The sequence below is a fragment of the Nuphar pumila genome, chromosome 12 (genome assembly GCF_984573655.1).
Source record: "Nuphar pumila chromosome 12, dmNupPumi1.hap1.1, whole genome shotgun sequence".
In the NCBI taxonomy this organism is placed as follows: domain Eukaryota; kingdom Viridiplantae; phylum Streptophyta; class Magnoliopsida; order Nymphaeales; family Nymphaeaceae; genus Nuphar; species Nuphar pumila.
Genome location: NC_143260.1, coordinates 98,945,503 through 98,960,035, shown reverse-complemented (window position 1 = coordinate 98,960,035; position 14,533 = coordinate 98,945,503). Strand labels below are relative to the sequence as shown.

Genomic DNA, 14,533 nt, shown 5'->3' with positions numbered 1-14,533 from the left:
AGATACTCTTGGGTGCTCCTTAAGTTGAGTATGTACCTTGAGTAGATCAAATGGGTTATCTTTAGTGTACCTCAATGTCTTTAAAGGGTGTGGGTTCTTGCCTTGTAAGGCAAATGATTGGGTTGCCCATAGTGGAGCTTGAGGTTGTTGAACCTAGTATTGAGTGCACCTCGTGTTGTAGTTTAGCCCAGTGTAATAACACCTAATGGCCTATTTTGTTCTGCGGCCTACTTTGGAGAGGGTAGGTGCTATACATGCCGATTGACATGTTTTGAGGCCATAGAAATTTCTTAGACTCCCAGTCATCGGTGTAGAGAGTTGGGGATGTCAATTTATCCTAGGTAGATAGCCAGGCTCTGCAGAATAGGAATTGATTCCTTATACTACTATTAAGTCTCTCTCAGTTAAAGACCGCTTTAGTAGATGTTTGGTTTGGCTTTTCGAATCGATGGGTTAATTAAAATACATAACATAATAAAACCCCATCTGATTGTTGAGTCAGGATTAGGTTATGTGTGTGTACCCTTCAAGAAAGAAAAGAGAAACAATGCATTAGATTAGGTTGACAAGTGGTTAAATGATTCATTGAATGTTGGCATAAAATTCTATGCATGTCATGTATAATTTCTAGTTTATGCATATATTGCCATATATGGATCTATTTGATTGTGATCTTGATTACTAATGATATGATCCAGTACATTACCTGATGGGAAAAATGAATTATTATGTAATTCTATATGATTAAATTATTATTGTTGTGATCATTAACTTCGTTGAGTCTATATGCTATGACATGCTATGATTTGTTTGCATTGGGAAAGATGTATGCTTTATGTATTTGTGTTCTTTCTATGACTATGTGTAAGGTGTTTTTTTATTGGAGTTCTAACTAATGTCTCTACATTTTAATATTTCAAGTAACAGACAAGCTAGGGGGCGATGACAGAAGGCTCGGGTAGCGTCAAGAGGATCACTCTCTTTTAGGTTGTTGGATGGACTAAATCATTTTATGTACTTTTTTTTTAAGTCTTGTAAACTCTGATATTTGGAATACTAGTATTTGATTTATTGCAATTCTATTAATGGTTTGATTCAATTATTCTAGTCTTATATGTATGAGTTGTATATTGTAACTCATTCAAGGCTTTAACTGTATTTAAAAAGTATTTTCGCTATATTTTTAAAAATTATGAAAAAAAGATTTAAAAAAATTCTCTAAAATTTTTCAGTTTAAAAAATTATGGTGTTAGAATGGTCTATCTTAGAGAGGGTGGAACAATACAACTCTGAGTGACAATGTCGCATGTAGGTTTGAGCTACATGTCATACCAACTTGAATTAAGGAGCAAAGGCGTCTTTGGACCTCCAGTCACTCATAGATAGGGAGGTCAAGGTTGCCCAAAAGTGGTATACCTCAGCTACTACAGTAGTAGGGGATTGCAATCTGGTTTGCCCTTGTGCTGAAAATCTCTCAGTTGTGGACCGTGAGCTTGTGTTTATTTATCCGGTCAGTAGATACTATGACAAATATATAATTTGCATAATGAATACCATAGTATACTCTAGCTGGCACGATGACAATTGTCTCTGCATACTCAGAGGAGTGTAGACCTATTGAAACTAAAGTTACTAACCCTTCTAACTGAGTAACATAGTTAGTACTTCTTTATGTTATTTATATTGTTTACTTGAGATTACATGCTATAATATTAAGGTTACACGAGGAATTATCTACAATATATGACTGTCATAAATCATGCCATGATATCCATGATAGATGTTTTATTAATTATCATGATGCATATTATGTGAATTTACTCACTGGCTTGCAAAAGTTTTGACCCCGTTTTATGGGGCACAAGTGATGAATAACGATGTGGTGCAAGAGTGCGGTGTGCGATGAGGCCATGAACCATCTTTTCCTAACTATCCTGATGATCTTGGACAAGCTTTTGGGTGTATCATTATAAATGAGATATTTTGATGTTATTTGAGGATTTATAATTTAATATTTCAAACTATGTGAGACATGTGAAATGAAAATCATTTCTTTCAATTTGTGAGTTAAGGATGGATATATTTTTCAAGCAATTATTTTATTTTTGTAACCCACCAGGATTGCCTGACTTTTTAAATTCAAGTATATCCATTGTGCTATTTCAAAAAAAAAAACGGTTAAACTTCTACATTTTCAAAGTTGAAAATTTTAAGGCGTTACACAGTTTTTTATTTTTGCAAACATTTCAATAGATATATATCCATATTTGACAGATATCTGAGTCTGATTACATGTAAAACATCATATCTGATATGAGTTTTTTCCTATCAAAATCCAAATCCGAATCAATTTAGCCAATGTTTGGTTAGTTAGATTTGGCATTTGCCACATCTGACCTAACTGTTTGCATCCCTAGTTACTACTAGCAACTAGAACTTTAAAGATCTTGAATTCCCAGTGGTGCCCAAACATGCAATAATTTAATGCCACTAGATGTTTATATTCAAATCGAGGTTATAATTTTTGAGAATCAAGCTAAACTAATAAAATAATGGCTACCAAATTCTCATGGAAAATTGAAAATTTTCAGTTTTCCCTAGTTTTATCTACAAAATTAAATAAATTAAAATTTAAAAATAAAAATATATAAAATAAAAATAAAAAGTGATAATTAACTACAACTTCACACACACACACACACACACACACACTATATATATATATATATATATATATAATAGTTGGTACTATTGACCTTAAGGAGCTAATGAACTAGAAATAATGAGAAGTCATATCAACTCAATTTAACCGCATAGATGTGTTTAGCATGGATTGTGTGCTAAGGATCGATCAAGTCTTGAATCTTGCATTTCTGATGTAAAAACATGATTTTTTGAGTTATGAAATTTTGGCATATTGTGGGTCGTTGATTTTTTGACCTCTTTAAAGACCTAATTATGTGTCATAATCACATGGTTCAAAACAAGTTTTCTACTAAACAAACCATGTAGATCACATTTGTAACATGATTTTTTTGATCAAATGTTACAAATATGATCAATATGGCTTCTTTAGTAGGAAACTTGTTTCGAATCATAAAATTATGACAAGCAATTAGGTTTTTAAAGGCACATAAAAACCAACAGCCCACAATGTGCCAAAATTTTATAACTAAAAATATCATATTTTTACATCAAAAAATATGATCCAAGGCTTGATCCTTAGCAAACAAATCATGTTTAACACATCTATGTGGTTAGATTTGATCAATAAAACTTGCACTTATGATTTCTAGCTCATTAGTTTCTTACCTTCATTAGTAGTAAATATAGGTGCTTAGACCTACTCCCACCCACTAGAAATTATAGTTGCAAGTTGAATCTTCTCAATCAGACCTTATGGATGAAATTTATACATTTTATTTGATAGGAATCATGTTTTGGATCACATATTTTTACATAAAAATAGGTTTTTTAAAGTTATAAAATTTTGGTACATTGTCAGCCATTTATTTTTAAAGATCTTGAACACCTTACGTGTATGCCATAATCATGTGATCTAAAACTTGTTTCCAACTAAATAATTATTGTAGATCATATCTATAGAGTCTGATCAACAAATAAACACTCAAATTTTGAAATTTTGAAGTTTTTATTAGGTGTGAGTAGGTGCTCTAGGGCCACTCTATCACACACACATAGATATGAACCGTTAGATGTGTTTCCTTCATTGCCATTGATTTTGGATCACCGGAAAAACCTGTATACAGGTCAGATTCTGGTGATCCAAAGTCGGTTTCCACTAAACAAAACCTAAGATCACATCTATGGTGTTAGATGTGACAAAAAATACCAAAAAATTATGATTTTGAAGGGGAGAAAAGAGAAAGTGAGCAGAACCAGCGCATTACTCTCTCTACATATATAGAGTGATGTGTGGCAACACAATCCATAGGTGTGCAACTTAAAACAGGATGTTGCTGAGCATCACATGGACGCGTTTTTTCTCACAAAAAATGCTGAAAACAAACAAAACCATGCAAAAACCCCTTTAGTGTCCATTCTGTACTAAAGGTCTTAGTTCTGGCACTCAAACCATCGCTAAAATCATTTGCAAAAATGTTGGGCACGTTCCCTGTGAGGCATTAGCAACACTTTAAAGTGTCTCTAAAGGTCCCAGTTGGACCTTTATTGATGCATCAAAAGCGTTGCTAATTCAAAAACTTACAAAAACAATGTTTTTGGCAACTTTTTCTGTTGTTTTTGTGTGTTGCTTATCCATCTCGTGCACGATGGATGGCTAGCATGATTCCATTTGTAGCTGTGCACCTAAGGGTTGAGCAACTACGAATTTCTCTCTCTCTCTCTCTCTCTCTATATATATATATATATATATATATATATATATATATATAGAGAGAGAGAGAGAGAGAGAGAGAGAATCTCACTATGTAAGCTATTTTGACTCAATCTAACATCATGTGTTCATCATGCTCGATTTAGTGGAAACAACCCTTGGATCTTTTTTTGATTAAAAAAATATTTTTTGTGAATAAGTAAAAGTAGATGCATTTAGAACTTTCAAGTTTTGCATCGCCCAACAAAACCTGGATACATGTTTGATGCTAGTGATTCAAAAGCCAGTTCCTTTTAGCCTCCAATATGGATCTCAAACTGGATTTAAGTATGAAAAAATATTTAAACTTTGAGTAATTTGAGAAAAATAAGAATCCATATTTTATTATATACAAATGCAAAACAATAAATAAATCATAAAAAACCTAAAATGAAAGAAAATAAATCATAAATAAATAAAAAAAATCCTAAACTACAAGAAAATAAACCATAAAATCAAACATAAAAAACCCTAATTCAAACCATAATCAAAGAAAATCAACCCTAATCAAATACAAGAAAAACCTTATTCAAATTAACTATAAAATACCTTAATTAAATAACTTTGATTCAAAGCCCTAATCAAAGAAAATCAAAGAAACAACTTAATCAAAAACCACGTAGATCACATGCATGGGTAATGTAGACCAGAAAATAAACTTCTTAGTAAATACAAACATTTTTTTTTTTTTGGATAATCCAAACCAAAAGCCCCCGTCACTAAGCTCACATTGGTTGGTCTCTAGTTGGTGTACCCTTGATGTCCCCCATGCTCACGGGGGAGTACACCCAGCTTTGACATGTCAGCAAGGGACTCCACGTGTCTGTTTCAAGCTTGTGACATGTGGTCAACTTAGTGACCACAAGTTACCCCTGCCTGATGAGCGGAGCCTTTGTGGGCTGTACATGCAAATGATTATAGTTTTAGATGGAGTTTATCTTTTTGATGAGCAAAACTCAAAGCTTTTAGGGACAGTTTGAGTAAGTTGTGGAGAAGCTTCTTATTTCTCCCTAGTTAATTAATGTGAAAATTTTGTTAAATTTCATAAGGCTGAGCAATGTTTATTTGAAAACTTGTCTAAGATAACATTTTTTATGATAATTTATTAAAAATTTGAAATAGATTTAAATAAAGAGTGAGCCTCGGTGTGTTTTTTTTGACAAATTCATTCATTATATCTATTTTCTCTTAGCAATCAAACGACCTCTTAAAGTAGCTGTTTGTTAAGAGATTGATATGCTTGTTAATAGCTTGAATAAACCCATTTCTATGAAATCAGGATAAATTCAATTTATCAATGCCATGACATTTTAATACAATTGTAGCTTATATTTTATTATATATCTAGTTTAATTTCAACTTTATCAAGATTTTTCACTATTTTTCAAAGAGCAACAACAACAACTACACCTTCATCCCAAAACAATTGGGGTCGGCGATATGAACCAACAAAAAAAATCATTCTGGGTCTTCCACATGAATCCTTCTCCTCCAATCATTTCTATCCAATGCCATGTCCTCGGTGAGGTTCAAAGCATTCATATCATTTCCTATCATCTCCATCCAAGTCTTTTTAGGCCTACCCCAACCTCTTTTAACTAATATATTTTTTCATTTCTCCATCCTTCTAACTAGAGCATCATTTAGGCCTTCGCCGAATATGTCCAAACTACCGTAAACAATTTTCTCTTATCTTATTTTCAATGAGTGCAATGCCTACCTTCTTACGTATCTCCTAGTTTCGAATCTTATCTTTTATGGTATTTTCACACATCCATCTAAGCATACGCATCTCAGCTACACTCATTTTTAAATTTTCAAAGAGCAAAAAATTTTAAAATCTTTTCACATATAACTTATACCAAAGCTGGGTCTGACTCAAAAATATCTTATGACATTTTGTACCAAACCTAAGTCCAACCCAAGTTCCAAATAAGATCCACAGTTTTGAATGTAAAAAAACTTAAAAATATTACTGGGTCTAGTTTATGTAATCCTTGTCAGATCCATGTATGGTTTCACTATTCAGTCAGATCGGGATCTGAACCCTATACCAGCACCCTTAATAGAATCCGAAGTCCCAACCAACCCATTTGGCAAGAGTCCGACTCGTCTAAGCACTTTGGTGATGCTGAAATCAAAGTCCAAGACAAAGTTTTCATCATTTTTTGTGATACATAGGAAAAAAAACTTTGATTTTGTGTTTTTTATTTATTAGTCAAGCCCAAGACTCTTACAATCTGATGGTTTGTCTTTCAGGAATTTATCGTGGGTCCCACCATGGCTAGATTCGCCACTAATCTAGCCCTGTAGTTACAAGATTTTTGTACAAGATAGACATCAAATCTTTGAAACCGCGAAAACATTCAACCTGATTGTTCACACCAGAGGCACAACCTCTGTAACAAATATCGCTAGATTTTATGAAAAAAACATAAATACCCCAATTTAAACGCGATATTTACGTTTTAAATGGCTATTTATAGTGAAAACCCCATATATTTTTTTTAATAATTTTTTTATAAAATATTTTTAAAATTTTAAATTTATTTTTTTACTGCCAAGATTTTGCCAAAAAAATGCAAGATTTATGAAATATTTTCAATTTCTCCCGAGTTTTTGACAAACGAGATTTTGCCCAAAAAAAAAAAGTTTGTCACTATGGGCACAAGGCCTGAAGGTCACATAGTGAAGTTTCTTATTGTAGGTAGCGGTATCAATAGGTCGGGTTTGAGGCGGACCTGACCCTTACTAAACTTTATAGGGTCAGGGTTTGGTGATAAATAAGGAGGTCCCATTAAAAACCAGGTCGGATCCAAACAGTACATTTAGTATACGAAGCTGGGACAGTTTGTGAAAATTTATACCAGACCTAGGTCCAATCCAAGTTTCGACTAAGACCCATCATTTAAGACGGAGAAGCTACTCTCGCGATCAAAGACCTAGTCGTGCTGGTTAAGCCTGCCATACTTATGGTCGGTGTAAACCCCAGGGAGTTGCCAAGCTTTATTTATATGCAGCTAACACAAAACAAGGTTTTACAAACCTTAGCTTCACTTAAAACCCAGTTTTGAGAAAACCTCACTCACTCTTAAAAGTATATTGGGAGCAGATTGGTAAACAAAATGAGCTGCTCATAGCTGGGCTTGTGTTTGGTTGAGCTCATCAAGCTCGTGAAATAGGCTCGACAAGCCGTAAAACGAACAATCAATGCTCGGCTCAGGACATATGGGCTCATTAATTAATAATAAAGAAATTTTATATTACATAAAGTCAAGTTGGTTGAAGTGTTTGACTTGCTAGCAATAAGTTTAGAGTTCAAATTTTATTGCTCACAAGTTTTAAACAATTATTTGATGGTTGACGTGTTTGACTTGCAAGCAGTAAGTTTAGAATTCAAATCTTACTGCTCACAAGATTGAAACAGTTATTTATTTTGTAAGATAAGTTAATTATTTGGCTTAACAGGTTTAGGATCAAATTTTTATTTTTCTTGCAAATTTATTTTCTCTCAAAAAATTTATTATTTTATAACTTTAAAAATTATTCTTTTGCGAATGAGCTATCTTTTTCTCGGCTCGTTTAGCTTGGGAGTTGGGACCATTTGATCATCAGTATGCTATGGTAAACAATAAGCAGGACGGCTCTACTAAAAATTTTGTTATAAGAAATTCTAGGTTTTGGTAAAACCGCGGTTTATACCATAGCCTAAATCAAGGTTGTTAAATGCGATGAGGCGAAGCGAGGCGTTGAGCCTGCGCTTCGCCTCTGAGGCGTACGCCTCTCACAACGTGAGACTCTCAAGCAAGGTTGTAAATGCGATGAGGCGAAGCGAGGCGTTGAGCCTGGGCTTCGCCTCTGAGGCATACGCCTCTCACAACACTGGCCTAAATTACTAAAGCTAAGTTTTGGTATGTCTCATCCAAATAATTTTTAAAAAGGCTTTGTTCAGGAGTTGGCATTGAGAGTGGTGGCAAGGATTCACGGAAACTCAGTTGGTCTCTGCCATTTGTATTAGGGCTAGTAAATAAACCGATCCGCTCATGTCTCAGCTCAGTTTGGTTCGTTATGAACTTAGCGGGCAAGCTGAGTTATGAGCAGCTCGTTTAGCTTAAACAAGTCGAGCTCGAACATAGGGTGTTCGACTTGGGTGAACTTATATTATACAGAGAGATACTAACCACTTTTCTAGCTAATCGGGCTTTCGAAAGGTATTTTTCATGTTTTACTTAAATGTAACAGTAAAAAAAAACATGAGAAAGTTGCGCCACTAAAGATATATTCCCGCATTTTTAATTAAAAAATATCATTTTTACTAGCATAAATATTTTTCACGCCAGTAAAAGCTATACTGACGTTCAGGTAAAGATGGACTTTTTTTTGTAGTGTTTAAAAACAAGCGGCTTCTCTAGAGAGCAACAATAAAAAAATGGTAAGAAAAAACGGCATTGCAATTTTTGAGGGAAACGAAAAAAGTTAATATTTAAAAAAAAAACAAAGTGAAAAATAAAAAAAAAATAGTTATGAAATGGAATAAGAAATACATAAAAAGATAAACAAAAAAAACCTATTTCTTCTCGACAAATGAATGATGAGAAATAAATATCATGCCAAATATTTTTACAAAAGAACATATCATAATTTTAAAAGACATACAATTTCAAAGAACAAAAAACAAACAATATTTTGAACGTTTTCGACGGCAGCCAAGCTATTCTTTTACCGGTAGCGAGGAAAACTAAAATAAAATAAAATAAAATAAAAGAGAGAGAGAGAGGAAGAAGTCAAGCAGTATGACGTAGGGCAAGAGTCAAACAAAACGTACCAAAAACCCTCCTTAAGCCTCTCGCCCGTTTGGTTTGAAATCCCCAAACCGTCCCTTCCTTTCCCTCCCTCCACTGTATAAATACCCTACCCCTTCTCATTCCTCTTTCTCTCTCTCGTTCTGCTCCTCATTCTTCATTGTGTTTGGTGGATCATCCCCTCGAACTCAAGGAGCGAATCAAGGGGAGTCCAGAAACCATAGATTGATAGTAGGAAGGAAGGGAGGAGAGCAATGGCGGTGAGAGCTAGAGGAGGAGGAGGAGGAAGGGGGAGGGTGGAGATTCCGGTGAGGAAGAGCCGGGAGACGAGCCCCGAGCGGACGAAGGTGTGGACGGAGCCGAGGGCGAGGCATGAGCGGAGGGTGCCAGTCGTCTACTACCTCTGTCGGAACGGCCAGCTCGAGCACCCCCACTTCATGGAGGTCCCCCTCTCCTCTACCGAGGGCCTCTATCTCAGAGGTGAGCCAGAGTCTTCTCGAACACTCTAGGGTTTTCTTGTTTTTTCCTTTCTCGTTCTTGCGAGTCTTTGAAGTTTGAATCGTTCGGGTGGTTCTGGTTCTTTCCAGACGTGATGGGCCGTCTCAACCTCCTCAGAGGAAAGGGGATCGCCTCTATGTACTCTTGGTCCTCCAAAAGGTATGAATCTTTTCGTTACTTGGATTTTTCGTTCTTTTTTCATCTTCTTTTTTATCATGAATTGTCGTTTTCTCATTCGAAAAGAAGAAAAACCACCGCTAAGAAATTTCGATTTTTTAGTGTTTGTTTAATTTTGTTGTGGATATATTTATAGGCCTCTTTTTTCTTCTTTCGGATTTGTTAGATTGTGGATTTTTTCCTTAATCGTTATATGTTTTTCTGATTTTTTTTTCCATTTTCTTGCTAAAATCTCTATAATATTGCATTAATCTGTGCTATTTTTATTCAATATCGTACTAATCTCTGCTACTTCTCCATCCATCTCACTTATCTCCCTGTTTTTTTGGTAAGATCATTTTATGTCGGTGTAATTTTTTTATTTTCTTCTAATAAAAAATCAGGTAATCTCGCTTCGTTTCAATGATTCGTCATTTTCGCCCAATTTTTAGTTTGCACACTTGTTCTAATCTGTTGGTTTTCCTATCATCTTCCGCCATTTGACCGCCTAATCGCGTCATTTTCTCCTTAATCCTCTTTCTTCTCTGTCGAATATCCCTGATTTCGTGATATTTCTCCGGTGAGAAATTCCGCTGAAACTGATTTTTCCGGCTTTCCTCTTCGTTCTTGCAGGAGCTACAAGAACGGTTTCGTCTGGCACGATCTCTCCGAGAACGACTTCATTTACCCTATCCACAGCCACGAGTACGTCCTCAAGGGGTCGGAGATCGTCAACTATCTTCCTCCTCTGGCAAATGTCTCCCCTGTTTCTGGCTCGTCCAAAGAACCCAAGCAGTTCATCGAGTTCTCTCCGGAAGCTTCCTCCAGCAGCAACGAGCGATCCGGTGACTCCGCCCCCCTGCTTGGACGGAAGACCGTACACCAGACGGAGTACAAGGTCTACACATCTGAGTCTCCGTCAGAAATCTCGGCGAAGGCCGCGGACGCCGCGACGCAGACGGACGACCAAAAGAGGCGCGGCCGGAGAGAGGCCGCCGAGGCGGCGTCGACGGAGCTGAACGTGGAGGAAGTGTCTCCGCCTCCGTCCACGTCGAGCCGGTCGTCTGGGACGGACGGCAAGGATCAGACGGAGACTCTCGAGGCGATGATGAAGGACGACGGCCAGCTGGGGAGCTTCCGGACGGCCGAGGGGTCGCCAGAGGAGCTCTCGGTGAGGACGGTGAACCACGCGAGGGTGAGGGCCTCGGCCATCCTGATGCAGCTCATCTCCTGCGGGTCCGTGCTGGTCAACCGGCCACGACCGCACCGCCACCAGAGGGCGTGCCCGGAGGTGGGGCCCGCCGCCGGCGAGCTGGATTGCTGCCTGGACGATAACCCGAGGCTCGCGGCGCGGGTCCGGCTGGAGGAGAAGGAGTACTTCAGCGGGAGCCTGATCGAGACCCAGAGGGCCGCCGAGGAGGGCCCTCGTCTGCAGAGGTCGTCCTCCTACAACGCAGATAGGTAAAACCAGTAACTGACTCTGCTCTCTTTTGGATCTACTCTTACTTTTCCTTTCATGAGTAAGCAAGAAACCATTCACAGCGACTCGCCACTTAGATGCCCTGTCATAGTTAACACGACTCGTACACGTTTAATCGACACGACTCTTGCACGCATTCTGGGCGTTGTTTTAATCGTTCAGAACTTTACTATCTTCAATGATGTTTCACTAGTAATTTTTTTTTATATATATGAAAAATATCATATTAATTTTTTTTTTGGTTAAAATAGAGATGGGTGTCGCCGAATCCTATCTTACAAAAAAAATAAATTGAAACTTTCGTTTTCGAACGAGTCGAGTGGTCGGTCGGACAGGTATCTTTGTGAAACGGGCATGGAGACTGAAGCTGCTTGGGGAAGCATTTCTGAAATTAGTTGGGCTATGAGGCGACACTGGCTAAGTTTGACTCGAGACACCTAGTTGGTTCGAACCTGGCTGTGTGGGACTCACCCGGTCAGTTGATGCATGACTCGCTTGGGTTATTACCATAGGTGGGCTTGACTTGGACTCCGTTTAGGGCTGTGCGAGTTCTCCAATGCCGTCTAAAGCTGCACACCGCAGCAGCAGTGCAACAGTAGGCGCGCTCTGTTAAGAATCTAAGCCCAAAGAGGTGTGGTGGCTTCACAACGCTTTTTGCTTTGGTTGATGGGGCTTGACTTGGACTCCGTTTAGGTCTTGGGCGAGTTCTCCAATGCCGTCTAAAGCTGCGCACCGCAGCAGCAGTGCAACAGTAGGCGCGCTCTGTTAAGAACCTAAGCCCAAAGAGGTGTGGCTTCACAACGCTTTTTGCTTTGGTTGGTGGCTGTAGTAAAAAAATAAATGCATCTTTGGATTCGTGGGGTTGACCTTTGGTCTGTTTGATGGACACGTCGGGTCAGCTTTTTCAACGGACGCAGCAAATTTTTCTAACTTCTTTTATTGTTTTAACTTCCGGTTTACCGCGTAGCATGAATAGCGTAAAAACGTAAAGCCAGAGAAGAGGTGCCAGACTTGCATTACTGACTCTTGATCCCGTCTATCGTTATCATCATGCATTGTACAGTAAAAAGAGGTTTGTTGGGTTGTGCAGGGCGGACAGATCGGAGGTGACGGAGGAAGAGACGGAGGGAGTACGGGCCAAGTGCATCCCGAGGAAGGCCACGAGGTCGGGCAGGAAAGACGGGAGTAGCGCCGTATCGCGCAGCGCCCATGGCAGCAAGCGCATCACCGACGAGCCCGCGAAGCGAGCCACCACAGAGTGAGTAAGCGAAGGAAATGCGCTTTGTAAGCTGTTGGTTGAAGTTCCCATGAGAGCTCTGTGTGCTACGCGCCTTGCAGGGCACGGCGAGTTTCTTTCTGGGCATTTGTAATGCGTGAGAGGCCCTCTCTCTCTCTGTGTCTCGATCCGGGGACCTATGTATGGATTGTAGGGAGTTTGAGAAGGGGATCAGGGGGGGTTTGGTACTGGGCTCGGGGAGCGTGAATGGGTTTTGTCCTAACGTTTCATTTAAAGCAGTTGACCTTTACATGGCTCCAACATTCCACGTTCTTTTTTTTTTTATTGGGTTTTGATTCTTGAGCCATCCTTTTTATTCCTTTCCTTGGACACTTTTAAGGCACGTTTGGAAAGAAAGGAAGATGTAGGAAAAGTGGTGCAAAATGAAAAATTCTATGGATTTTTTAACCCTTTAAAACGAGAGTTTTTTTTTTTTGCTGAAAAAGTTTTTTTTTTAGAAGTACACTTTTTGACAGAAAACATTCCTATATAAGATGGTTGGAAGAATGTTTTCTACCAAGAAAAAATATATTTTTACACTCCTCACCACCCATATCACTTCATCTCACCACCATCCTCCTCCTGTCTCATTTTTTACATCTTACTCCATTTTTCTCATGTTAAGCAAACAAGTGAAAAACTTTCTTTTGAATAAGTCATATCAAAAAACTCTCTTGGGCAAAGTTTTTTTTTCATACGAGAGTTTTTCTCTCTTCCAAACGTGCCCTTAGAGAGAGAGGATTCAGCCTGGAAGGTTCCGGACTTAAATGTCATCCATAAATAGTGGCAGAAGTTACAAATATCTTTTTGTCCGCCATAATAACTAGGCAAATTTTCAAGGTCCTTTTCAGAATTCAGACTTTTATTGAATAAATTTCGGGAAAAGGTTTTTAGGAAATATATAAAGGGGGAGGTTTTTAAAAAATAGTTAAAAATGATAGACTTTTTTTTACCCTCGTATGGACATTAAGTTTAATAAATGGTCAGTGCATTTAATCATTCTTGACTCCAAATAAATAAAAGATTTTATCATAAAAAAATTGCTGATAATGATTCTCTAGTTGGCCAAAGTCAGAAGTTGAAAAAAAAAATAGTGAAAAATCATGATCTTAATTTCTTATCATATCTGACACTTTTTAAATTAAGTCAAAAGACTGTAATTTTTAACTTGATAAGTACAACGTATGATAATAAAATGAACCATACTACAGCTGGCTTTGATGGGATCCCACTGTCTGGACAAAGGGTTCTCGTGTTTGGATGCTATAGGCTGTACTGTTTTTTTTTTATAGGCAGGCTGGGCTTAGTCCTGACCCTGCCAGATATCTCTAAAGTCCCATGGATTCGAACCTGGGCCTTGAGCTTGACACAGGACCCCGCTTACGACATGGGATACCACCTCGGTGGCTGTACTGTTTTCATAATACGTAAAACGCTGAATTCTGGTGGGATCCAGATCCATCTTTAAAACTAGCTGCACATCCAGTTGAACTTTCAACCAAGCACAGCCTGGCTCTGGGTGCGCTTATAGACCTGATTACATGAAAAACTCATCGGATCAGGCCGAGCACAGATCCATCTTAGGAACCTGTACTTCATCCAATAGAGCTTTGTTCCTTTGCACCATAGACAGCTAGACCGTGTAAGCTTTTGGACCCCCACAAGTAGGGGTGTCAATGGGTCGGGTTTGACCCGGCTTACCAAGTGTCAGGGGTTTGGTGATAAAGAGGAGGTCCGATTAGAAACCTGCTCGAACCCAAAGGGTCCAATTAGTTTGTGGAGGTGGGTAAGGTTTGTGAAATTTCATACCACACCTGGATCAGACCCAAGTTCCGATTAAGACCCATGATTTTTCAATTTAAAAAACAAAAAAAATATTTTACTGGGCATATATGGACTGGATCTGGTTCATGTAATCCATATAG

At 38.1% G+C, this 14,533-nt stretch overlaps 1 protein-coding gene across 1 annotated transcript; it reads left to right on the top strand.

Moving 5' to 3' along the window:
* The first annotated feature begins 9,452 nt into the window (after window positions 1-9,452).
* On the top strand, window positions 9,453-12,872 carry LOC149821291 (protein SOSEKI 5-like). Its single transcript, XM_089981930.1, has 4 exons — window positions 9,453-9,678; window positions 9,786-9,855; window positions 10,486-11,313; window positions 12,423-12,872. Exons 1-4 carry the CDS (start codon window positions 9,453-9,455, stop codon window positions 12,592-12,594), a joined length of 1,296 nt encoding a protein of 431 aa, XP_089838056.1. The 3' UTR covers window positions 12,595-12,872.
* The last annotated feature ends 1,661 nt before the right edge of the window (window positions 12,873-14,533 follow it).